This window comes from Emydura macquarii, unplaced genomic scaffold (genome assembly GCF_026122565.2).
Source record: "Emydura macquarii macquarii isolate MOO-44397 ecotype Brisbane River unplaced genomic scaffold, CSIRO-AGI_Emac_v2 contig_2205, whole genome shotgun sequence".
Lineage (NCBI taxonomy): Eukaryota > Metazoa > Chordata > Testudines > Chelidae > Emydura > Emydura macquarii.
Window position 1 is genome coordinate 19,342,192 of NW_027132342.1, and position 27,170 is coordinate 19,369,361.

Consider the following 27,170-nt stretch of genomic DNA (forward strand, 5'->3'; position numbering starts at 1 on the left):
ACTCCAGGCTTGAGGAGATGGAGAATCACATCTGTCTTTGGTAACTAGGGTGATCAGATGTCCTGATTTTATAGAGACAGTTCCAGTATTTGGGGCTTTTTCTTATATAGGCACCTGTTACTTCCCCCACCCCCACCCCTCCATTCTAATTATTCACACTTGCCATTTAGTCACCCCATTGGTAACTTGGCTAAAAGCTTTGGCTGGATCAAGGCTTAAGCCTAGGTACTGAATGTGCCTAAGGTCCCCCCTGCCATCAACTGGCAGGGTCATACCCAGCGCCCTGCGACATGTTGGCAGTGGTGGGCTCTACGCTGTCACCATGGTTTGCAACACTACAAAAGTTGGGTGAGGAGAGAGAAAGTGAGAGGCTCTTGGCAAAAGGGTGACAGCAGTCATCTGTTACCTGCGCCCAGCTTGGTTGGCTCAGCAGCCTATACGGAGTCCTCTGGGTAATGGGAAGGAGGCAAGCTTGAGCCATTCTTTGAGCCTCTTGCGGCAGGTGTTGTTGAGAAGGACAGTGACACTCACTGCTGTCCCATAGCAGTGTCCTCTAGCTGTCTGCTCCAACTCTGTGTATATCTAGTGAAGACTGAAAGGAGTCAAAAATTGACACCAGCCTCCTTGAAACACCAGTGAGTGAGGTGTGATGGGAGGACCGTTATTGCGCTGAGATTGTTTTTCTGTCAGGTAACAAAGTCAACACACAAATTGCACTGTTTATGTAAGTCCTACACGGAGTCCATGTTCTCGCCCCTCCCCTCAAGCTGAGTGGAAACATTTAAACTGTCCCCAGACCTCATAACAATTTGCTTTGTTAGCATCTCTTTTTGTGGGGCAAGGATAAAAGGAAGATCTAACAGTGACTCTTACAGGGGAGGGGAAAATCTTAAATTCTTTTTTTATTGTAGATAGTTACAGATTTAAGAGATGACTTGTTAATTGCAAAAAATCTAATTTGAGTATAGTGAAGGCTGAGTCCTCACTAAGAATTGACCTTGCCCCATAATCACTTGCAAACTAGCTCCTGCTCTTCAGTGGCCCTCTATAATGTATGCAGTTCCTAGGGTGGGTCTTATGGCACTGTATATATAGGCTGAGGTGGTACATTACAAGTATGAGTGATAACCTCCCGGTAGCTGGTAACATGTTTTATGCTGCCTATTTAGGCAGCAGTTACAGTAAAACAGATCTGTGATTCCCTTCTCTAGTTAAACAAAATAGATTTAGAAAATGCTGTCCTGCCTACAGTGCTCCGGACATGCACAATGGACTCCTTTGCAAAGGCACAAAGTGTGATCAATCCTTCAATTATTTTCTTTAGAAAACATAGGTTTTAGAGTTCTCAGTGGCACCTGGCTGGTTCTGCAAACCATCTGCCACTCCCTGCTCTCCTTGCTGATTAGGAGTGGGGAACTGTGCAGGGAGAGCACAACATCTGTCTTGTAGCCCTTTTCCTTGCAGAGAAAGCCTTGCAAATGTAAACAGGTGGAAATCCATGCTATCAGCTGGCTGAAGTGGAAAGGAACAAACAGCTGGCTTCTACTTCTGCACCAGGAGACTGGGGGCACCTAGAGATTCTCCCAAACTCCTCAGGCCAGCCTTGCAGCTTGTAGTGTAATCATAAACAGGTTTCAGTTACAGCCGGGGGGGGATCACCTAGCACAAGACTGTGGCAGTTTGGTCCAAAATGGCCAAGGCCAGTGCTGCTAGCAACCAGCAGCACTGGCATCTCCCATTGTATCAACAGTACTATTGTACTGCAGCGAGATGGGTGTTACTTATCCGAGCCCGCTGTGGGGGTGGTGGGGAATGCAGTGGGCAACCATTTGCCTACAGCACTTGGTGTGTGCAAAAGCCTAGCTTAGAGCCATTGTTCAAAGTCCCCTCACCACCAGTTAGCATCTGCTATTCCCCCCACCTCTAAGCTGTAGTGTGTCCCATTCATCCAGCATCAAGGGACCCCAAGTGTTCTGAAACATTCTTTCCACTACTGAGGGAGGAGCTAAGCCTGTATCCCCCTTTTGCTGTCCCTTTGTGCCCCTCCACCCCCTCCCAAGCTGGTGCCTGGCTGGGCTGGAGAAGGTAAGGTGTTTTCCTGCCTGTTACAACATTCCACTATCAACAGTTCCTCTTCTGCCAATACAAATATATTATTCAAACTTTAATTCTCTAGAACAACTTACACTGTAATACCGACCGACAGGGTTCCCTTTCACACCATGGATTGCAGCCCTATGGGGCTCTGGGGCCCATAATGAAAGTGCCAGCCTCCTAATCCTATCCCCTGAAAGCGTATTAATGGCTAAAAGGCTGTTTGTCATGGAGACTTACAAATATGTACACTGCTGCCTTTCCCTGAGAAATCCGAGGAGAGCTAGAGAAGCGGGGAGGGGGGCCCAGTTGCTGTTTCAATAGGAACAAGTAGCTCAGTTCCTGGATATGCCAGTGCTAACATGGGGGCAATTCTCAGCTTGATAAAATAGTGGCTGTGCATGTGTGTCTGAGCCCAGCCAGGCACTGCACACTGCTGCTTTCTCAGCTAATAAACCTGTGTACAGTTAGTGGGGGTGTTTTTCTAATGGTGATAACAAGGTGTAATCAATCAGTTGAGCACACTAACTCTTCACCCTCTTTTGAGAACTAACTAAAGAGGCAGCAGAAGGGGTTGTGCAGAAGCCAGGGAGCCAGACAGTCCTGTTGAATTTCTGCTCTGCCCCTGATTTAATGTCTAGCCCCTCTGTGCATCAGTATCCAGCAATAGGGCTATATGAACATTAAGGCTCACCCGAGATGAGATTTTGTGATGATCAAGTTCCTGTTTGTAGGGCATTTGGAAGATGTTAAGTGCTAAACATTACTAGTAATACCACTCCCATAACTGCAGATTGTCCCCAATTTACAGAATGGGAAACTGAGGCATGGTCTACACTTAAAAATTAGATCGACCTAGCTACATTGCTCAGGGCTGTGACAAATTTTACACCCTAAGCACTGCAGTTAGGTTGACCTAACCCCTGTTGTTGATGTGGCAGAAGAATTCTTCCATGAACCGAGCCACATCTGAGAGAGGCGGATTAAACAGCTTCAGTGGAACAGCCCCATCCCACAGTGCAGGACATGTCTACACTACAGTGCAGCAGCCCCATAGCTGTGCTACTCGAGCAGAGGTAGTGCTGACGTACCCCAGGGATTACTAAAGGCTATGCGCAGAAGCAGCATTGAAATTCAGGAGCTTCTAACTCCCAGGCCCCTGCTCTAGGTTCAGAATAATGCTGCCCCTAGTAGGAGCTAATACTTTCACAACTGGAAAGGGAGGAGTGCCCCTGGGGGAATTTATCATTGAAGGCTTCTAAGCAAAAGAAATGGTAGAAAAGTTCCCCCCAAATGGAACATGTGATTGTATAGTGCCTCCAGGAAGACTCACTCCTCATGATAGATATGTCAGAAGATCAGCTCTAAGACCCTATTGCCCATCTAGGGGAAATGACCACTTCAGTGAGCTGTGCTGTTTTCTTCAGCTCCTACTGCTCTAGAGAGGGATCAAAGCCAAGTGTTCAAGTATTGAGAGTTAGCAAATTCTAACAGCGGCCACGCTCTGCGCCTGGCTGGCACCATCCGTGGCAGGGTCTCAAAGCACTTTACAATCAGTAAGGAATTAACCCTCACATCACGCTGTGAGGTATGTAACAATCCTCCCTGAATGAGGGAGAGGAAAACCAAGGCACTGAGAGGTGAAGTGTAAATCATCAGCTTGCTCACTGTGAACGAGCAAAACATCAGCGCCGTGCAGTAGTGGAAACACCCCCAGGAATCACTCTTGGCTGGAGAGGAATGTACGCATAGGGGCTTGATAAACCCACAGCTGGCGCCCCCCACCCCCCATCCTCGGATTGGATTCACAGTGCAAATGGGTGGAAGCCCCACCCCTGGGGCTGCTGTCTGACAAAGTCCAAGGGCTGATCCAGGTACATTATGGGGTAGAGGTACCACATGACTACTCCAGAGGGGTTAACGACAACAGTGAAGTTCTGTCCCGCCTTCAGGCCGCTGATGATCCCCCCGCTGTACACATCCTGTGCCTGGAAGAGATGGGGTTGTTGCCAGCCTTTCTATTGCACCTCTCATCCCAAAGTACTTTAAAACCCCATTTACATACTAGGATCTCTCATCCACCCGGGAAGTGTAGCCCCCTCTGGCAGGCCCAATGAGCAGCTGTTCAGCAGGGCACAGTACTGCTGCACAGCAAGGGCAGAGTACTGTATCCCACCCAATGGGGCTACAGGAGGGGGATCTGCTCCAGTTACAAACCAAGAGTCAGGATGATCCAGGAAACCCAGGACAGGTGACAACCCTGCCCCCATCGTCTCCTCGAAATCTCTCATCCACACACTGAGCAGCCTGACCCACTGAGCTTATGAGCTCCATAGGGAGCACGGCCCAATAGGCTGTGACTAGTGGCACCGCAAGCACACAGTCAAACAAAGTCACTGAGCCAGGCTTGTCAGCGATTTGCTACGGTCGCCACGCCCACAGCACCAGCATGGAGCGAGGACGGGCAGGAGCTTTGTAGGTGTTGCTCCTCCCCTACAACAGGAAGGCCCCACTTGCCCAGGTTCAAGACTGCAGTATTCAGAGCGCACTTGAATCCGTGGCATGACTGTGCCAGGGAAGGGATGAGCCCCAGCCCCAGGGGGTGGACGTAAGTGGGTTTGGGGGCTTGGCTCCCGACAGTACTACGTGTTGTGCGAGGCTGAGGAGGCAGGACAAATCCCACATTCAGGGGCAGATAGTAGGAGGGGGACTCTGAATCCAAGGGCATTGTGATTGAACTTGGGGGCTGGGATGCCCACTCTGTGGAGACAAGGGGACTGCCCGGCAGGGGCACCAGGATGGGCCCTGCTGTGCTTTCCCTGCTCACCTCGTACACGGCGCTGGCCGTGAAGTTGAGCTTGCCGAGGGAGGTGGTGTAGCGGTACGGCTGGTCCGTCCGCCGGCTGAAGAAGACCAAGGCACTGGCTGAGTGGGAAAGCGGGCGCAGGAACACCTCAATCTGAGACTTCTCCTAGGGAAGAACAGGGGGGAGGAGAAAGAGGAGTCTAGGTGAATCTCCAGCTTCTCTGCATCTCTCCCTGCAACTGCCACCAGCTCCCCCACACACGCGACAGCTCCCAGGATGGCTCATGAATCTGCCCTTGCAGGGGCCTAGAAGCATCACTGATCAAATCTCTCTGTTGGGCATGAGGTGCCCAGCCAGACGCTGACACAGTCAGCAGGAGGCAGCAGTTTTGCAGAAAAGAACCTGGGGGTTACAGTGGACAAGAAGCTGGATATGAGTTAACGGTGTGCCCTTATTGACAAGAAGGCTAATAGCATATTGGGCTGCATTAGCAGGAGCATTGCCAGCAGATCGAGGGAAGTGATTATTCCGCTCTGTTAGGCACTGGTGAGGCCGCATTTGGAGTATTGTGTCCTGTTTTGGGCCCCCGACTACAAAAAGGATGTGGACAAGTTGGAGAGAGTCCAGTGGAGGGCAACAAAAATGATTAGGGGGCTGGAGCACAAGATTTATGAAGAGAGGCTGAGGGAACTAGGCATTTTAGTCTGCAGAAAAGACTGAGGGGGAATTTGATAGCAGCCTTTAACTACCTGAAAGGGGGTTCCAGGGAGGATGGAGCTAGGCTGTTTTCAGTGGTAGCAGATGACAGAACAAAGAGCAATGGTTTCAAGTTGCAGTGGGGGAGGTCTAGGTTGGATTTTAAGAAAAACTTTTTCACTATGTGGGTGGTGAAGCCCTGGAATGGGTTACCTAGGAAGGTGGTGGAATCTCCATCCTTAGTGGTTTTTAAGGCCTGGCTTGATAAAGCCCTGGCTGCGATGATTTAGTTGGGATTAGTCCTGCTTTGAGAAGGGGTTGGACTAGATGACCTCCTGAGGTTCCTTCCAACCCTCATCTTCTATTATTGCAGCTGTGTGATGGCCTTCCTCCTATCACTCATCTGATCCCAGAGCTCCTAGATGAACCCTTTCAAAACCAAGAGAGAAGAAAGGGAACGGGAGGACCAATGGAGTAGGCAAGTCTGGTGGGGAGGGAATGAAGGAGAAAACTAGAGCTATTTATAAAAAGCGTTTCTTAGTTCAACCCTTCCCCTATGGAGGCCTCCCCAATATTACGTTACCCCTATAAATCCTCAGCTCCACAGCCAGTCCTTCTCAACGGCTGTTCCCCCATCTACTCCCCTCTTCCTGGCCCTTATGCTGTCAGGTTCCCAACGCTCCCTCCTGTACCTTAAGGACCCTGCGTCCCTGGATTCCTAGGGCGTCCTGGTTGATTTTGATCATCAGTTGGTTCTGCAGGATCTCCTTGGAGCTGCGGGAGAGGGTGCGGAGGTCCGTGGACATGAAGAGTGGGGCGGCCAGCACCGTCCACAGGGCCATCTGGGATCGGGACTGTTCATAGCTGAGGCCAAAGTTTCCAATGATCAGCTGCGGCGCAGAGGGGGAGTAGCCAGGCAGCGGGGTGCGGGCGACGAGGGAGAGAGTGGAAGAGCAGAAGGGTGGTACAAATTAGCGAGACAACTGCTGTTCTTAATGGCAGGAATAGTACCCAGCCCAGGGAAAGCGAGCACTGGAATCCTGGCAAGCTGTTTCCCTCCTCCACGGGTGGAGCATGCCTAGCTAACACGGTCGTAAAGATGTCCAGCCCCATCTATGCTCGGTGCTAAGCGATATTAAATATGCATTAATTAAAATACTAACACGTTTAAACCCACACCTTTTCCCTAGTCTAGACTCTAGTCAGGGCCTTTCAGAGTGGCTGGGGGATGCTAATCAGGGGTGGTATAAAGGTTAGGCAGTTCTTTGTGGTGTTCCAAGGGTTAATGAATTCCTGCCAACCATGATCTCCAATTCTCCACCTACTTCTAGACAGGAAACCCCTGGAGACCCTCCTCTCCACCATCCACGGCCCACGATTACCATGTCCGGGTCATTCCAGTGGCCAGGGCCAGTCATTGGCTGCAGCACATCCTGATTTGCCGAATACCAGTCCACGATGGAGAGGACGCTGTTCCAGGAGTCCTGAATGTCACCATAGTTACGCCAGAGGTTACAGATGTTTCCCAGGAGGGTGTAGTTCACCTGAAGAGAGCAAGGTATAAGGGCGGGTGGGGAGAGCAGGTGGATGGGAAAGAGGGGATGTGCCCACAGAGCTGTGGGATGCATCTTTGTCATGGGGAAGGTTGGGAATGGGGAGAGGGAAAACATACCAACCCGCCGCCCCTCCCCACACATACTATACTTCTCATCACCAGCTCAGAAGCCACTGGCGAGACCCACTGGGAACATTGCTGCTCAGTTCTGAGGGCCTTTGTGTCCAAAAGAGGTGGATGGATTGGAGGGAATTCCAGTGACTAAGGGGCAAGGGGACACTTAGAGGAAAATCAAAGGAACCCCAGGATCTGCCAGGGTGAGCCTTACCTTGGGTGGAAGCCCTCCCTGATAGGCTGGCCAGCTGCAGGAATAGGCAATGGGACGGCCTGTCGCATTCAAGGCCATTGCCATTTTAGGGTAGCCTTTGAGAGACAAGAAATCCAGTTGGTCAAGGAGATGGCTGGCCCTGACCTACATCCCAGGGGGAAAATGACAGCGCTTTCTGGATCAATTGCTCAGATGACCCTAATTACATGTATTTTTAATGGGATATTTTAAGAGACACATAAACAGAAAGAAAGAGGCTCAGGGGTGGAGAGTGGGGGAGGGAAGGAGAATAGCAGAAGCTGCCTTCCTTAAGCATCAAATATTTGAGGGCTTCTCCACCCTCAGGTTCAGACTCTGCGGCTGGAACCTATCTTCCTGCCATCAGCACTGCCAAGCCACAGGGTCCCCCACCAAAACACAGAGCCATAAGACAAGCCACACTCCTGCCACTACTGGGATTTCTGTAGAAAAACAGCTCTGCCTTATGGCCAGTATGGACAATCCCCTCCCCGCTCCCCCAGACAATATCCTATGCATGTGTATCTTGGATACCTTCTAAAATCCCAACTAGGGACCTAGCTAGGATGTGAAGATCCAGAACGGGAGGCACAAGGAAATTAACCTAACACAACAGGGGTTCATGCCCTTTAGCAGAGGGGTTCTCGGCCTTTTGCCAAACCCCAGTCAGCCACTTCCGCACACCCTTCCTGAAACGTGCCACCAGCGTCCTCGGACATGGCCCCACTTCCTCTGGTGCTCCATGGGAAACACCGTGAGAATCAGTGCAATGGGTTATGGAGGTGGAGAGCAGAAATGAGATGGCAGCCCCGTTCCCCTGGTACGTGCAGGAGCATCCATCTGGGATGGCTCACAGGCTGTGACAGCCTCTGCTTTGGCATCAAGAAAAGAGGTCCTCTCAGTTTCTCTGACACTGAGGACAGTAACCGAGTGGTATGGCTCCAAGTCCACACAGCCTGGGAGGCAGTCTTTACCCTGGGCCTGCTCTTCCTCTGATGAGTAGCAGCCATCCAGCTTCAGCATGTCTACCCCCCATTTCGCGAAGGTCAGGGCATCCTGTTCGATCCGGTCCAGCGTGGTGCCTGGGTAGCCCCCACAAGTGTAAGTGCCCAGGTCTCCATAAATGCCCAACTTTAGCCCCCGGGAGTGTGTCTGTGAGAAGGAGAAGGCTGTGAGAGAGAGGTTGAAAGCCCCTGGCTGCCCCTTGGGGCAGGTGTGTGTTTGTAGGGGAACATGTCAGAGTGTACAGTGCTATAGCTGTTCTAGAGCATCACCTCTCACATCTCTCCGCCCATTGACCTCATGCCTCAAGGCCACACGATGTGATGTGGTTGAAATACTGGGAACCCGCTCTGCTCCCCACCCACCCCTTCCCTCTCTGGATCCAGCCTTTGCACCAAAAGAATCTGCTCACGTAATCCGCCAAGGCTTTGATCCCGCTGGGAAACCTCTCGGGATCCGGGATCAGTTGCCCCGCTGCGTCCCGCTTCTTTGCCATCCAGCAATCATCTATGTTCACGTACACGTAGCCCAGCTCCTTCCAGCCATCATCGGCTAGACGATCGACCATGTCAACGAAAAGCTTCTCACTGCCTCGGGGATGGGGAGAGAGAACAGGCTCAGAGCAGGCAGAGGTAACAAAAGACACAAACAAAGCCATTACTAAAAACAATACTTAGCAGCTGCTCCTCTTTATCCCCAAAGGCTGCTACAAAAGCCATTCACCCATCACGAGTCATTCAATCTTTAACCAAGACCGGAAAGGTCTTTTAGGTTCCATCTTCCGCTGTCACTGCCAAGGCAGGGCTCTTGTCTCTACAGAAGAGTCTGAAAGACTTTGCTCCGGTCCAGTTTGAAAGGACTCCAGCAACGTTCACTTCTCCTGGGAGTCTATTCCTTTGCCCACCGGTTTCCTGCTACTCCTCCTTGTGTCTCTGGGAGTCTGAACAATTCTATCCCAGGCACTCATCTGACTGTAGCATCTGAGCCCCTCACAATCTGTAATGCACTGATCCTCACAACACCCCTGTGAGGCAGGCCCGGGCTATTCTCCCCATTTCACAGATGGGGAACGGAGGCTAAGGTTGCAGCAGGGAACTGACCCTGGGGCTCCCAAGTCCCCAGGCTAGGGCTGTAACCACTGAACCTTCTTCCCTCTTTACTAGCCTTGCTGTTTACACCCTTCATGTGTTTGTTGATAGTTGCTAGCTCCCTCCTCACTCCTGGTGAGGCCAGTGCAGACATATTTTGTCCTTTCACTTTTTCCTTTCAAATCATGCCCTCCAACCCCAGCATCAGTTTTGTTCTTTAAATTCCCTCCCGTTTCTCAATCTCTCCCCGTTACTAAGGTCCCAGAACAGAACAAGGAATTGTCGATGGGGGTCTCTCCCTCTCCCTTGACAGCCACGTAACCCCCACTTGGAGTTTGTCAACTCCTGGGCTCCAGACTGAGCCTCAGGGGACCCCACCCAGACTATAACTCAGACTGCGACCAAAGTCCCCTCACCCCGTTCCCAGCCTGCTTGGAATTAGGGAAGGGGACGGAAGGAGCTAGAAACCCCTGCTGCGGACAATAGGTACTTGGGAGGCTTCTCCCTGAGGTGATTTGGGTCTGGTCAGGCAGTCTGTTGGATCAGTGCCAAGCCAGGGTGGCACAGCTGCTGAGGCAGTCAGCCCAACTTTACACAAAGGAGAGAGGCAGGACGTGCAGATCCGGGAGTCCCTGCTGAAATACCACTGCTCTGAAACTCTAGCTGCTTGAATCAGGCAGCTCCAGTGAACAGCATCCAGCAAGAGAGAGAGAGCTCCAACCCGGCACCTGCTACCAAGAGCCCATCAAGACCCCAGGAGGATTCCGGACCAGGGAAGAGTGAGCCCAGCCGGAGTCTGGAGAGGACCCTGCCCTGTCCAGGGGAGAAGAAAAAAGCAAGGAGACTGTTATTGAAGTTGGCCTGTGCCACAGAGCTGCAATGCTCCAGCTCAGGACATACAACCTCAGCCTACCATCTTTCTTGGGAAGATGGGGCTGGAGGAGCTTCAGAGTGTTAGGAGGTGGGGAAATGATTTAGTTATCAATGTTGATCAATTATTAGTTTACCTTAACCCTTTTCTTCCCCAGATCCTAGCTTCCTGTTCCTAATAAAGTCCCCCTATGTTGTGCTGTTATTTTGGGTGCGCCATTCCTTTGCTTTATTTACTTTATTGTCCTCAGATTACTGGTCTTTCCACCAGCTGGTAAATGTGGTCACTGATTTCTCAAGGAATGGTATCTCCGTGTATCTGGCACAGCAAGGAGTCACAGCAAGGAGCAAGGAAAAAAAGCCCCAGGTGCTGACCTGCAAAAGGAGAATGGACAAGCTCCAAATATTGGTGAAAGCAAGCGCCACAAGAGAGAGGAATGGGGAGAGGCTTAGTCCACACCTCAGAGGGAGCGGCTATAGTTATTATTTGTTTTACAGTAGCATCTAGAGATCTCAGTCAAGACCAGGACTCCATTGTGCTGGGAGATGTGCCCGTGCAGAAGAGCTTGCCATCTGAGATGAGATGCTGTGAGGGGCTGTCACAGGACGGCCACAAGGAGGTTGTGCAAGGGTCACAGTGACAGGAACGTAAGATTACATTGACTGGCTAAGTGAAAAATTACATGCTCTTGGCTTATTCCTATTATATATAAATCAGTGGTTCCTATTGGCCGCCTGTGCTGTGCTGTGCTAGAACACCCAGCTCCAGATCCTAACAGCTCTTTTGCAACCACTCCACACAGCACCTTCTTATCTCATTTGTCATCCTCTACCTTCCCTGACTGTCAGCAGGATCAAAGAAAGAGGAGGGGTGTCCGGGAAGTGGCTGCCTTGATCCTTTTACAGGGCAGAGAGGGACGTCGGGCTGATAACGTTTCAGACCTCAGGATGGTTCCACAGGCTTTGCTTTAAGCATAGTAGCTCTTGGGGGCCTCGGCACAGGAATGAACAGTGCCCTGATTCACCACAGTGTGTGGGTGTGTTTCTGTTGCTGGAGTGAGAGGAAACATTGTCCATCCCCTCTCAGAAAAAGAAAAAGTGTCTTATTTCTAGGAGAGGTGTTGAAAGTTCTGCTGGGATCCCATCTGCCAGACAGGAGATTCCCAAATGAGATCCTATGTTTTCATGGATAAGAACAGCAAACGCAGAGACACCAGCTGGAGTACAATTAGGAGGGAAGTCAACCCTGTGCATTCAGGTCCCAAGCTGAACACACCATCCCGACCCCACAGCTGGGGCCAGGAAAAGGTGTCCCTCCAGGATGTGATATCACACAATTAAGCATGTTATGACCATTTAAGTTCTCCGCTGAAGCCTGAGATTGCGGTGCTGCTAGGGGTGGGAGATAGACGAGAGGGACCAGTGTCCTGGCCCAGTGTGGCACGTCCCACCGTCCTTCAATCGCTTCTGCCACGTTTGAAAAGGACTCTTCACAGCTCGGAGATCAGCTAGTGCAGGTGTTAGTGATCTTTGCCTCACATCCGACTTGAGTCACGCGTGACATGAGTGTGGTTCTCTCACCTCAGATCCTCCTGAGCCAGGTGCCATGGCACAACCCAGCTCCTGCTCCCAAATGCCTCGTCTCCCCCCTGCCTACCACCCACTCCTTTTGTCTCTCCCAGCTGCCAAACAGCGGGTGGGGGTGCAGGTGTGGGACTCATGTCCGGGGGCTGAGACAGAGAGGGGCGGGCAGGAGATAGAGCGTAGGAGGGGAAGACTCTGCCTGAGGCGTCTCTGAATGGGGAGAGAGGGGATGGAGTGTGGGGGACAGGAGGCTAACTCTGCCTAGAGTATCTCTGAATGGCGGTAGGAGATGGAGTGGAGGGGGATACTGGCGCTGCTCGCTCAGGGTGTCCTTGAGTGAGGTGGGAAGGAGACGGAGCACGCGGAGAGGGGCACTGGCTCAGCCCAAGGTTCAAAGATCCCCCTCTGCCTTTGCTCTCCCAAGCAGCGAAGCTATTCAAACAGAGCACTACAGAAAGGTAAGGCTTTAGCCCTGGACACAAAGAGGGGAAGCATGGGAGCTCTTCATGGGGCCGGCGGCTGCAGGGCGAGCCAAACAGGTGTCAATCGTGGGGGTGGTGTGCCCTTTCTCCGCCCTCCCTCTTCTCACCAGGCAGTGCTTCTGGGAGCAGCCCCTGGCACTGCCTCGCTCACCTGATGCAGTTGTCAGGATCCGTCTTGCAGTCAGTGTTGCAGCGAAATCTCTCCCATGCCAGCCAGCCCATTGGGGGCGTCCGCATGAGCCCATTCTCCAGAGCCAGGGCACAGGTCAGTAGGGCCAGGCCAGAGACAAAGGCTGCCAACTTCATTGCTCTGGAGCGAGGGATAAATGCTGATAAGAGAGAGAAAGAGAAAAACCTTTCAGTGGAAAGAGCCCTCTCCTGCCCCAGAAATCAAAGGTGTCCGATAGGGGGATTCTCCCTCTGTAGCCTGTCATCCAGTGTGTAGCAGGGCTCCCCCCACCCATCCACCACACACAGACAGAGTGAGGAGGAATATGATGAGATATGGTATGTCCAGCCCACTCCCCTGACCCAGCCCTGTGCAAATCATGGCCCTCGCATATACCACAACTTTATCATCAGATCTGGGCCACCGCAGCCGATGGATTTGTGTAGGGTCCTGTGGTGGCTCTAGTTGTTAGTTATCCCTCTCTGGCTTTGTTTACCTTGGAAGGGAGGTTGTATCATCCACTCATTATGGTGTTAGGGTTCCTTCCATATAGGGTGACCAGATGGCAAGTGCGAAAAATCAGGACAGGTAATAGGTGCCTATATAAGAAAAAGCCCCAAATATCGGGACCGTCCCTATAAAATCGGGATATCTGGTCACCCTACTTCCACATCCCCACTTCCTCTTCCCTCTAGTCCAGTTGCCTGAGAGTTCATCCACAAACACCACCACTAGTACAGCAATCCGTGAGTACCTCAGAGCTGTGACTGTAATGCTGTATGTTAATATACCAACATCCCACCTGTGCGGCATCATAAATTCTACCTGTGCCCACTATGCCATCATCTAGTAACCAGTGCACTGCACCCCCAAAGCACCAGAGCAAGACACTTGCACCCTGCCCCACACACCCATCCAAGCACCATGGTGTCAGGTCCCATCTCAGTGATTCATTCCTAAGGCTGAGCTGGTCATGGAGGTCACAGATTCCATGACTTTACATGACCTCCATGACTTCAGCCCAGTTGTCAGTCCCAGGCGGCAGGGCTCCAGCTTCCGTGTTTTATTGTTTATTGCCCGCATCCTGTCTGTGACTTTTATCAAAAATCGCCTTGACAAAATCTTAACCTGATTTTCCAGTTTGCCCAGCAATCTTCCTGCATTTCCATTACTCCCCAGACCTTCCAGGCTGCCATAACAAAATGGCTGAGTCCCAAATGCCCTTTCTGGACCCACAGCATGTTATTGGTGCCACCTGCACTCCAATGCACCACTGTATCACATACAGGTGGTGCCCCTGTGGACTCCTGTGCCATTATCCAGTAGCAATGGTCCAATGCACGCCGATGTCCTGAACGCAGGCTCACCAGTACTGCAGTTCAGTGACACACACACTCCCAATATGCTCTCTGTGCTGGACCATTGGCTTTTGCTGAGCTGTTGGTGAACTCTCTGCTTCTGCTGTCCTGAGGGGGACACACTGTTCTCCGGCTCAAGGCTGTAAGGCTTTTGCTGTTTATTAATCCTGGGCCACAAGTGTGATGGCAACAAACACGTGATAAAAAGCTCAACCACAGGGTACTGCAGGCTATTGGGGGTGGGGGGTATGTCTACACATCATGAGAAGCCTGGGCTCTGACTCATGTTTGAGTCCACGCCCCACTTCTGTCCACAGACAAATCTGTCTGACTCGAGTCAGCAAGCGTGCAGGACCTGGGTCCTAGGACTCTGCTAGAGGGATGGATCAGAGCCAGGTCCTGCTGTGACTTGGGTCCAAGCCCTGTCAGTCTGCAGTGTTGACATGACGCAAGCTGCAGACCTGAGTCAGAAGGTCGGCATGGTGCAGCATGGACACATTAGCAGGGCTGAGAGACTCGGGTCCAGCAAGTGTAAGTCCAGGATTACAATGCCGTGTAGGCTCTCCAACACAGCCTTGGAAACACAGAGTCCACAAGACCAGGCCTCACACGCCTAGGTTTACAATGCAGTGTAAATATACCCTGGGGAGGAGGGGCTACAGGCAGCACAGGCTGTGATTGGCCAGTCAGGTAGTTACAGAGCCAGAGACAACCACAGAGTCAGTCTGTGTTCAGCAGCTTCAGTAAAGAAGCCCACTTTGTGCTCGTTCCAGATGAGCCGTGCTGGGAGATACCCCAGACAGGAGCAGTGAGGAAAAATGCTTCCCAGTAGATCACACTGGAGATCTGGATGGGTGGGGTGCCTTTAAATACACCCATTTACTTGGCAGCCCCCGTCTTTCCTGTTTTGGCTTGATTTTTTCTAGTCTTTAATCCTCACCTCTGCCTTAGGTGACTTTCTATAGTAGGTGGAGTGGAATAAGTGTATTTGCTTTGGTTTGCACTGTATACACAGTCAGATCCTGCTGCTTATCTGCACTGTATGTCCAAACTGTGTCTCTCCGTTTCCATTTCCCCTGCCAAGGTATTAGTCTATGCACTAGAGTAATCCCTGTCTTGACCACAGCACCTTCCTCCTCTTTAGCCATCCTCTGCTTCCTCCCTCAAATCCATTTAAAACTTGGCTGCCTGGATAGTCTTCCTTTCCTTCCGCTGGTCTCATGTCTTTCCCCCTTCTTGAGTCTGCACTGGTTTTCCCCATCATCTTCCACATAAAGCTCAAGCTTCCCCTGGCCCCCCAAACGCTTGATAACCTCAGACTCCACTTCTGCTCTCATTTCCTGTTCCTACACAATCTGCCCTGCACTATGCTTCACCCATTCTTCACTCCTGACTGTTCCCTTTGGGGGGTGCTGACACTCAGGGCTGAACAGAGGGTTTTGGGAGGCCTGGGGCAAAATCTGAAACTGAGGCCCTCCCTTTAAAAAAAAAATTACAGTCCAATGAGGGCAGTCCAAGGGGTAGGAGCAGGTTGGAGGTGAGGGCAGACCACATTCACCCCACAGCAGCGACTCAGCTCCTGTCCCACGGGTCTAGGCTCAGCTCCCTTCTCCAGGTGTTGCAACCTGGCCCATGGGGTAACCGAGCCATTCAGGTTTGGCCCTCATGTTGGAGGGGCCACCAGGTCAAATCCCATGAGTGACACTGAAACCCAACAGGCCAGGTCTCACTGCCACTCAGTTTCAAACGGGCGTCCGGGGCAAACTGCCTGTATCTGGGTGGTCCTGTCAAAACTAGGCCTTTTCCTAAATATTTCCCATGGCTGCTCCCAATTGTAGTAGCACTGATGGAAGCACTGGTACAGACAGGCTGCCAGCCTTCTAACTCGGTTCTGAGATCATCTACACAACACAGTGTTTATAGCTCATGGAAAGAAGTTCTAAAGGGCTTGCATCAAGCGTTTAAATATTTAAAATGTGGTTGTGGTTAGAAAAAATGCAGTGTCATCAACCTGTGCAGCTGTGTTGCAACTCTTAATATATCTGGTGCTTTCCTTCAAGTCCCAGCTGATATGATGATGTGAGATGCTTGGCTTTCATTTAAAAAACAAAAACAAAACAAACAAACAAAACCCTATATCTCTAGCCTTCATGGTTGTAGAGAAAAGCTTGAAAACGTGACCCCTAAAAGCTATGGCCCCCAAAAACAGAAAGAACCCCACACTTAATACTTTTTAAAAATCTCATGATTCATGATCTCATGATTTTGGGGGCTTGACTCATGATTCTTGAATGTTTGGGATTGACAACGTTGAACACAGCAGTGTAAAAATAGTACTTTCTTCCTCATCTGCTCCCTGTGGATCTTCTACCCCTCTCTTCTTAGGTTAGTGACCACGACAAATTGTGGGTGCTATTTGCCAAAAGTCAGAAGGGGAGACACCGAATAAAGCAAAGCAGCAGCCTGGCACAGCTAGGGAACAGCTCAAGCATAGAGGACTTCCTTGGCGAGCACAGAGCTGGCTCTGCACCTCCCCATCTTTAGTGCAGGAGAGCAGCAGGGGCTTTCCTACATCCCAGATATTTACCAGTTGCCTGTGAGATCCAGGGCACAAGGGAAGACAGTCCCAAGGGCAGCTTAACCTGCACAAGGGGCTAAACCAGTCCCCAGAGACTCCAGGATAGGGGAGGGTCCAGCTGTCTTGCCTGCACTGGGTTCTCCACTGCTTTAGGGATGATTCAGGGCCTGTTTGCGCAATTCAAGAGAGCCACCATGAGTACAACGAGAGGAACATCCATCCCATCAGGGGGTGTTTGGTAAGGTGCTGGAAAAACAGGGTGGCAAGGCAGTCATCCTAGAAGGTCATGCACTTCTTGCTCGTGTAGGCCAAGCTGTGCGTGTAATCCATGTGCAAACAAAGGCCCAGCTGGGCACTTGCTAGAGTGGGGTCTCTGGCTGGAGTAGGGGGCTGAGAGGCCTTGCTAGGGAAGGGAATAGCCACAGTGGGGAAGAGGCCCGGCTGAGTGTACAGCTCAGCCTACAGAAGGAATGAAAAGTGTGGCTGACCCTGTCTGCTCTATGTACAGGCAGCAGCTTACCAGAGGGCACCAGAGCTTCCTCTGCCTGCAGCACCAAATGGGCATTCTGTTGGCCTGCGACTAGTGGAAATGAGGCGTTTCTGGTTTTCACCCACATCAGTCGGGTTCTACCACTGACTCCTAGAACATTCCCTGAAATTTGGAATTGGTCAGGTGCAGGGCTCAAAAGTGACAGACAGACACGTGCTGTTGGGCAAGCAAAGCAAGGCCCTACACTAGAAAGAGGAACTTGGTCTGAATGGAACAGAAAGGGGAAGCTGGGGCAGAGGTCTGGGCAGCTGCCTCTAGGCTTCCCCTTTCTGTTTAACAAGGTGTAAAACTAGTTTAGAGATTGGGCATCGAATCTTGAAGGAGCCACAAGTTCACAGAGAGAGGCACATGGACAGCAGGGAGGAAATTACAGTTGTTCAGACCTGTATATTTGCTCTTTTTTTTTGTTTGGGTGGTAACTTTAGCTGCAGACACCAAGGCAACAGACACACTATAAATACCTAGATAAATAAGATGGAATCAAGCACAGCAGGTCCCATTATTCCCTGAGCAGATGGGTCCATATTATGAAAACCTCACTCAGCTCAGCTCTGCTCGGTGCTGTTGAGGCCTTGGCTGGAGTATTGGTCAGAGTTCGGAGAAAGGCAACAAAATGGTAGAAGATACAGAAAACCTGACCTATGAGGAAAGGAGAGGTTAAAAAACTGGGCATCTTTAGTCTTGAGAAAAGAAGAGTGAGGAGGGGCCTAATAACAGTCTTCAAATATGTTACGGGCTGTTATAAAGAGGACGGTGCTCAGCTGTTCTCCACATCCACTGAAGGTAGGACAAGCAATGGGCTTAATCTGCAGCAAAAGAGATTTAGGTTAGATACTAGGAAAAGCTTTTTAACTATAAGGCTACTTAAGCTCTGCAATAGGCTTCCAAGAGAGGTTGCGGAATCTCCACCTGTGATGCAGTCTGCATTAGGGATGACCATTTATAATATTATTGATATCAATATTGCAAAATTATAACAAATCTCACAAAATATGCCATGTAAGAGATCATTGGAAAAGTTACAATTTACTGAATATGACAAGCTCATCTATGTGTGTATCATCTTTGTATTGTAAGCTATGAATGTGTGTGATATTTCTGTATCTAAAACTTGTGCTGTGCTACTGGGTGATACCCCCGCCCCAAAAGATTAGACGCAGCACTGTCTAGCCTGATTGAGGGCAGTCAAGGGCCATCAGCTATACAATGAGCCCAGGGCAAGACGCCAGGGCTATGCCTATGAGTCATCAGGATATGTAGGACATGCCTGTGGACAGGAACTCTTAGAGCTTTTCCCTGCCCAGTGCCCATGTGCTGTGGGCTTGTATTTGAAACATAGAATGTATAGGCCACATGGCAGAAACTATAACATGCAGCTTCACCATCTCCATTTTGTCTTCATTCCTGTTTCTTACCTCTGAATCAACATCTCTACAATTGAAACTGTGAAACAAAGGACTGAGACCCATCCAGATACTGGATGTTAATCCAGAGGAACTGTACCAGCCTGCAAACTCCACAATACTAAGAACCTGATATATATGGACTTTGAAGTCATTTGTATGTATCTGATGGCTTTTATCATTTAACACCTCTCCATTTCTTTTCTAATAAACTTTTAATTTAGATACTAAAGAATTGGCTGGCAGGGTGGTATTTTAGGTAAGAACCAAACCTATGTTGATCTGGCAATGTGGCTAACCCTTTGGGGATCAGAAGAACATTTTGGTAAAGTGAATAGAGTTTTTTAAAATAACTTATCTTGTTACTGCACCTAAGCGCTGATTGGGAGCCAGAGATTGAAATGCAGTAAAGGGGGCTGTGTATTTCTTTCGTGGTGCTTCTTGATAACCAGTGTGAGAAATCATGAGGACTGTTTGTGGCTGGTTGGTGAATCTAACTTCAATGTTAGCCACCAGTTCTGGAAGAATCTGCTCTCCTTTTGCAGCCTGCCCTGATCTTGGCATTTTGAAATGGGCTACCCTAGGCACATATGGGTAATTGGAGGCTGTTAAGAACAGGTTCGACAGACACCTGTTAAGGATGGTTTAGGTTTACTTGGTCCTGCCTCAGCACAGGGACTCAGGAGCTGGACTAGGTGACCTCTCAAGATCCCTTCCAGCCCTACATTTCTATGATTCTATTATGGTTTCTGCACAGGAAGGTCCATGTGGACTGGAATAGGTGGGGAGGGGATACTACTTGTCAGGACCAAATTGTACTGCCAGAGTTGTGTAGCAAATCTAGGGTAAAAACAGCAAGCAGTGGAGGTGCAGTGGAGGTCAGAAGTCAGGTGCATTTGGAATCTGTATGGGGTAAACTGGCATTAATGAAGGGTGAACAGTAGCGAATCGAAATCTAGTGCACATAAAGCAATGTGTTTCCTTTGGGAAAAATGTAGGCATTTTAACATGAGCCAGATTGTAACCATTTCACCAAACTCATTGGGCTAGTGAAAGGTAGAAATACCTACCTTTTCACCTGCCACAATCCAAATTGTCCCTGAGCATGCACCTGCAGCTCACCCACCACCAGGCAAGTATGATCTGGCTCTCCAGGTCATAAAGTCTCCCCTCCGCCCTTCCCCCAACATGAAGGAGAAAATGATTTACAGCGTATTAAGAGGTTAGGCTTTTACTGAACGTTAAAAGAAAAGTGGTGTGTAGGCAGCACCTTTGCACAGACGATAAAAAGAAAAGGGAAGCAGAACTCTGTGGTCTGTGGCTGGAGCACAGGACTGGCTGGAGACATGTCCCTAGTTTTGCCACTGACATGCTGTGCGATCTTGGGCAAGTCTCTCTGGCCCAGATCCACTGGCCTCACTTTCCCCATCTCTAAACTGGGACAAGAACATTTACCTCTCACAGGGGATTGTGAAGCTTTCTGCATTAATGTTTCTCTAGTGCTTTGAGGCCTTCAAAAGGGAAGGCACCACAGAAGTGCAAAGTGTTATTTTTTTTTACTGATAAAGGCGACATGTTAAAGAAACGACTGGGATGTGCCCTGCTTTAAAAGCACAGGATCATCTTCTAGCTTTGAGTTGTGCACAAAACTCCCACTGATATCACAATACGATCCTGGATATGTTGAATGTGCCCCCTAAATTCTTTAATACAGCTGCAAGTCCCTAGCACACCGCTCCTTCCTAGGGGCCCAATCCAACACCAGGGAAATCAACAGGCATCTTTCTCTTGACTTTAATGGGCACTGGGTTTTGCACTCTCTCCTCATATAAAATTGGGAAATATCCTCAAAGATCTGAGAAGGTTGAGGACCCCACCTTAGAAAAAGTAGCAATCTAAACATATTTAGAATGACAGGATAGGCAGCTCAGAGGCCTGGAGAATGGGGACACGGAGCCTTTAACTTTTAGTTTACTTGGCATATGCCAAGTCAGTAGCGACTGCAAGTTGTTACCATCTGATGGCTGTTCTGTGAGCTGTGTGGAGCATTGGAGGGTCTCAGTCCAGTTCCTACTGGGACAGATGCTCACATTACAAAAAAAATCACCTACACAGCTTGCACAAACTGACTTTCTTGTTGGCAGTCTCAGCAGAGGCCAAGAATTAAGCAGGTCTAGAGTGGAGTGAAGTATTCACTATGAACAACATAGCTAATGAATTTGATCCTGGCTTCAGGAATTAGCCACAATTTTGACTCATATTTATTATTCATAATTGTCCAATGAACATATGCTAGCCAATGGGGTGATTGTGAACTATTCATTTCAATTATTCACTGCTCAGGGTGTGTTACTGGTTCCTTAAGTCACATGGGACTGTTCATGCTCCCCAACTCAATGATCAAAACTTTAGTAACAAAATTCCTGCTCTGCCACAGACTTCTTGTGTGACCTTGGGCAAGTCACTTGATCTCTCTGTGCATCCATTCCCCATCTGAAAAATGGGGATGCTAGCACTTCCCTACCTAACAGGGATGTTGTGAGGATACATACATTAAAGATGGTGAGGCACTCAGGTATTACAGTGACAGGGGTCATATAGAGAGGGGTAAACACTCCTGACACCAACCGTGAGCCCCCTTGTCTGCATTTGCATTTGAATGTTCACATTAGGAGCAGCCGCTCCCCAGCTTTGTGCAAACAAAGGTTATTTTTTCATCTTGAGGGGAGGCCCTGCCATAGGTACATTAAGGCAGGAAGCGGAGAGGATTCAAGTGCACCTGTGGAGCTTGCACCACTGCTGCACTGTACCTACTCTTCAGTTAAACAGAGCGCTCTGCTTTCTGGTACTAGACAATTGGCACGCCTCCCCAGGGAAACAAAAGAAAATCTGAATGGCAGGATGGTATTTTTGCACCTTATCGCCTGGCTAGGCAGTGATCATAAAACAACTCCAGTCTCACACGGTCGGGAACATCGCAGGGACCGTGTTAATGGAACAGTCTGCATCTACAGAACCGATTCAAACTAATCAACCACAGGAGGAAACTAAGCGCCCGGAGAGAAACACATGCACACGGCCACGTTCCGGGTAGGGAGGGAGAAGAGCTGCAGAACTAACAGCCCAGATCTACAGCACCTTGCAGCCTGCACGGTCCCAAAGCCCTTGTAAGATTGCACAGCGAGGGACTCCCACCCACCTACCCCACTACCAAGCCGCCGCCGCCGCCTTCGGAGTGAAGGAAGAAGCAGCATTTTAAAAAAATCATTCTCCGCCCTCCCCCCGGCTCCTGGACGGCAGGATCTGTCTGGCTCTGTACCCTCCGTCCGCTTCGTGGAGCAGTGGGTGAGCGATCAGCCACAGGAGGGAGACACCTCCACCAGCCAGCTAGCGGAGCGCGCCAGCGCCGAAACCCCACCTGCGCCTGCAGCCGGAGGCCAGAGCTTGCCCGCCCCAGCTCACTTACCCGGGGAGGATCCGGTCGCCTGGTAGCAACAAAGCAACTGATCTCCTCTGCCGGGAAGGGAGCTCTGTAACCAAACCGGCTAGTCAGGTGATCAGTGACTAGCGCTGATCACGTGATGATTGCCCGGCCCGGCTGGCAGGCCCAGGCTAAGCTGATCACCTGACTAGCCGGTTTGGTTACTTTTTGGAAAGCCGTAAGCCAGGCAGGCGCGTGACTGTGCAGATGCGGCTCGTTGGAGGAGTGGCGCCGCGGCCACTCCTGTCCGACAGTGCGCGCGGCAAAGGCTCTTCCTGCCTCTGAGCTGAGGAGGCAGCAGAACAACGCCCGCCCCGTAACCCTCAGCTTCCCGACTGGGCACTGCGTCGGGACTCAGCGTGCACCGGCCCAGGATGACCCACCTTGATAGAGCAGCACGGCTGGCTTGGGCAGTGGAGAGGCAGGATTGCGATTGTTCAGCCTGCTGGCGGGCCAGGGCAAGAACAAAGGTATTTAGTCAGTCCTGGCAGACACAGTGTTCACCCTTTAGAGAGTATCGCGTTTCCTGAAGGCCCTATTATTATTAGTTGTAAACAATATGGTAGAACCTAGAGACCGGGGTCCCACTGTATGAGGCTGTGTGCTCATTCTCTGTCCCCCACCCATGCAATGGTCTAGTGGTTACAGTACAGTCCCCTCCTCTGCTAGACTTCCTGTATGAGCTTGGGCAAGGCCCAGGGCCTCAAAGATATTTTGGTAGAAACAAAGGCAGAGAGATCCCTAAATACCTTTAAAGATCTGGACCTGAGTCTCTCTGTGCCTCTGTTCGCCATATGTAAAATGGCTCTTCCCAACCTCACAGGGACGTTGTGAGGATAGATACTGTCCTACTGCCTGGAGTGGCTTGCAACCATGTGTGCCAGCCTCAGGACAGACTGTCAAGAAGCAAGGTAAGGACTCCAGACTGGTGGTATGTTCTCTAATTAGATTTCTCCAACCCAATAACAAGTGTGAACACACAAAGTTAACAGTCTTACCATGGACTCACAGATAGACTGGAATGCCCAAGGGGACTATCTTGCCACCCAGGCAAGCTGGACTTGGTGATAGTTGGTTGCTATACACCAAAGATCATGAAATATTCAGGTTTTCCCAGTCCCAAGAGACCAGTCACTTATCCCAAGTCAATTTGTACTTTAGATCTCACACCAAAGATGCGTGTAGCCATCAATTTCTATAACAAACTATCTAAGGCTTTATTAATGAAGAAAAGAAATGAGAGAGTTAAAGCAGGCAGAGGTATATACACAAATGAGTTACAGTCTGTGGTTCCAAAAGGTGACAGGGTTGTAGTAACCTGTCAGCTCTGAAAGTCTTTTAGGGATAACCCAGGTTGACCTAAGGGATCTCTGCTTCTGTTTCGTAACTCTGATCCTGTGAGAGTCCGAAGAGCAAAAGAGATGAAAAAATTTCTTGTCAGCTATTTTTATTTCCTTCTTCCAGGATTTATGCTGATAGGACAAGTCCTTTCGCACATAGCCTCTTCATGAGTGCAAGGGGGCAGTTAACCAAGTCTTTATATTGTGATGCCCCACAATGGCCCAGTTAGTTTGGACAGGCCTTCTGATCATAGAATCATAGAATATTAGAGTTGGAAGGGACCTCAGGAGGTCATCTAGTCCAACCCCCTGCTCAAAGCAGGACTAACCTCAGCTATATCATCCCAACCAGGGCTTTGTCAAGCCTCAGCTTAAAAACCTCTAAGGATGGAGATTCCACCACCTCCCTAGGTAACCTATTCCAGTGCTTCACCACCCTCCTAGTAAAAAACTTTTTCCTAATGTCCAACCTAGACCTCCCGCCCTGCAACTTGTGACCGTTGCTCCTTGTTCTGTCATCTGCCACCACCGAGAACAGCCTAGCCCCATCCTCCCTGGAACCCCCTTTCAGGTAGTTAAAGGCCGCTATCAAATCCCTCCTCACTCTTCTCTTTTGCAGACTAAACAAGCCCAGTTCCCTCAGCCTCTCCTCATAAGTCCTGTGCTCCAGCCCCCTAATCATTTTGGTTGCCCTCCGCTGCACTCTCTCCAACTTGTCCACATCCTTTTTGTAGTGGGGGGCCCAAAACTGGACACAATATTCTAAATGCGGCCTCACCAATGCCAAATAGAGGGGAATAATCACTTCCCGTGACCTGCTGGCAATGCCCCTCCTAATGCAGCCCAATATGCCATTAGCCTTCTTGACAACCAGGTCACACTGCTGACTCATATCCAGCTTTTTATCCACCGTTACCCCCAGGTCCCTTTCTGCAGAGCTGCTGCCCAGTTCGTCGGTCCCCAGTCTATAGCTGTGCATGGGATTCTTCCTTCCTAAGTGGAGGACTCTGCACTTATCTTTGTTGAACCTCATTAGATTTCTTTTGGCCCAATCCTCCAGTTTGTTTAGGTCACTCTGTATCCTATCCCTACCCTCCAGGGTATCTACCACTCCCCCCAGCTTAGTGTCGTCCGCAAACTTGCTGAGGGTACAATCTACCCCATCTTCCAGATCATTAATAAAGATGTTGAACAAAACCGGCCCCAGGACCGACCCCTGGGGAACTCCGCTTGTGACCGGTTGCCAGCTAGACATGGAGCCATTGATCACTACTCGTTGAGCCCTATGCTCTAGCCAGTTATCAATCCATTTTATAGTCCATTCATCCAACCCATACTTCTTTAACTTGCTGATAAGAATACTGTGAGAGACAGTATCAAAAGCTTTGCTAAAGTCAAGGTATATCACGTCCACCGCCTTCCCTACATCCACAGAGCCAGTCACCTCATCATAGAAAGCAATCAGGTTGGTCAGGCATGACTTTCCCTTGGTGAATCCGTGTTGACTGTTCCTGATCACCTTCCTCTCTTTCAAGTGCCTTAAAATCGATTCCTTAAGGACCTGCTCCATGATTTTTCCAGGGATTGAGGTGAGGCTGACCAGTCTGTAGTTCCCCGGATCCTCTTCCTCCCTTTTTTGAAGATGGGCACTATATTTGCTTTTTTCCAGTCCTCAGGGACCTCCCCGTTGCCACGAGCTTTCAAAGATAATAGCCAATGGCTCTGAAATCACCTCAGCCAACTCCCTCAGCACCCTCGGGTGCATTGCATCCGGCCCCATGGACTTGTGAATGTCCAATCCTTCTAAATAGTCTTGAACCCGTTCCTTCAGCACTGCGGGATGTTCACCTCCTTCCCATTCTGTGCCACCCAGTACGGCAGTCTGATGGGCAGGAGACAATCCCTCTGGACTGGGTTCATAGTTTCAGAGCAAACATGTTTTACAGTTACAAAGCAAAAACTTTAATATTACCTTATAGCAGGTGGAGGGGTACAGATAGATGAAATGAATTGAATTTATATTACAAATTAATTGTCTTTGCTGTCTATATAACACACACTAAAACCACGCTAAATTGATTCATTCATAAAATCGCGCTTTGCGCATATTAGGAGACACTTAGAGCCGTGCTTTCATGCGTTCTCTGAGAAAGCCTCTCCTTTTAGTCAACACTGACAAAACTGTCTCCAAGTCACTAGCTGCCTGCCCTGCTACTCTTTAAATCACTTGTGCTTTTATTATTATCAGGGATAGAAACTGACTGTCTTTTAAGTAGCTCATTCTTTTATTATAGCCATTAGGAATTGCCTTTAGAGTATTTGTTAGTCAATACTGTGTATCTGTTCTTTAATGTCATAACTACAGTGACTCTGTAACTCTGTTTAATAGCTTGTCCTATTACATTGGAACCAATGTCCCATGAGACTCCATATTGTAAATGTGGAACTCCATCTTGAATCATGTACTCCATTTTGTTCTCTTGATAAAACTTGGTTTTAGGTGTATACTGTGTAATTTCATTTAGACGTGTGAACGAGATGTGTGAATGAAGGGTGTGCGTATGATGGGATCAGTCTCCAACGCCAGCCTGTCCTGATGAAATGCAAGTACCACCTTAATGGCTGAAGAATGCAGACAAATCCCTGAAAAAACAAGAAGGATCCACCCTAGAAAGAAAAGAACAAAGCATAATCAAGACAAGATGAAAGTCATGTCTGCAACTGACTGGAGATCAGTGATCCCACAGGAGCCCTGAGGCAGCATGACACAGCAGGACTCATAGACACATATCAAAATTAAAACCTATAAAAGAATGGGTGAGACTGAGCTTTGGGTAAGGTTCTGCATAGCATCAAAGAGCGTCGGTGCTCGCCCGACAGAGACCTGCTCTCCCTCGTGCCCAGCTCCCCTGGCCAGATAGCCGCCACGAGCTGCAAACACCAGCAGTGAACTCAGGCTATGATCTCAAGCAACGATCAGGACTGGTAACGATACCTGATGAACTACAGAACATTTGGTGTGTGTGTGTGTACTAGATATTAGCTATTAATATAATTGTGTTTTTTATCATAATAAACATGGTATATTGCCTTGTCCCCTGAATAAGATCCTGCTAGTCTTTTCTTTTACAAGAATAACACAAGTGACACAAATATTTTAGGTGAAGTTAATGCATGCAGCAACTTACAAGCATTTCATAAAGTCTAAACATTAAATACATTGTTATAAGTCCAATACTTACCTTAAGCATACTAACACACAGGTGCCAGCTTTCCAGCAATGAACTTGTCAGTACTTGACTCAGGTCTAAAGCCTTGGCAAGAGCTGGTATGTGGTCTGCCAGCATCACAGATACATTGAAGACTGTGAGATGCTCAGGTACCACAATAATGGGGGGAGGGGGTGTAATAAGTACCTCAGATAGATATAATAGAGACAGCCCCAGCCCCAAGATCTTACACTTAAAGTGTCAGTCTATAGACAATAAGTGGATAAAACAAACAGGGAGCAGAAGGAAACAATGGGACTATATTGGTCCCTATGAAAGAGTGGTCACAGGAACCAGCTGTCTACCTACTGTTACAGGTGCTTGTGAGGGGATGCGTGCTATTAAGTTCAGGGATATGAAATATGCTGTACAATTCCCATTTCCCAGCTCTGTCCTGTGTTCCAAGGAATATTAAAGAAATCCAAATTTATTTCAGGCTTTGCCTCATCACCTATTGGCACAACATGACGATGTCAGTCTGTGATATTTCTATGGCAAC

The 27,170-nt window shown here is 49.4% G+C and overlaps 1 protein-coding gene across 3 annotated transcripts; it reads right to left on the reverse strand.

Annotated features, from left to right (window-relative positions):
- Nucleotides 1–1,124: 1,124 nt before the first annotated feature.
- Nucleotides 1,125–22,162, reverse strand: NAGA (alpha-N-acetylgalactosaminidase). Of its 3 annotated transcripts, XM_067559603.1 has the most exons (10): nucleotides 22,048–22,093; nucleotides 17,640–17,817; nucleotides 12,675–12,852; nucleotides 8,912–9,086; nucleotides 8,472–8,649; nucleotides 7,480–7,574; nucleotides 6,979–7,140; nucleotides 6,289–6,486; nucleotides 4,922–5,065; nucleotides 1,125–4,082 (listed from the first exon to the last, which is right to left on the reverse strand). In XM_067559603.1, the coding sequence occupies exons 3-10, from the start codon at nucleotides 12,827–12,829 to the stop codon at nucleotides 3,900–3,902; spliced, it is 1,290 nt and encodes a 429-aa protein (XP_067415704.1). In that variant the 5' UTR covers nucleotides 12,830–12,852; nucleotides 17,640–17,817; nucleotides 22,048–22,093; the 3' UTR covers nucleotides 1,125–3,899. The 3 variants fall into 3 exon arrangements, with proteins under 3 accessions (XP_067415704.1, XP_067415703.1, XP_067415701.1); XM_067559602.1 differs by lacking the exon at nucleotides 17,640–17,817 and having other exon boundaries at nucleotides 22,048–22,162; XM_067559600.1 differs by lacking the exons at nucleotides 17,640–17,817; nucleotides 22,048–22,093 and adding an exon at nucleotides 13,189–13,273.
- Nucleotides 22,163–27,170: the final 5,008 nt, after the last annotated feature.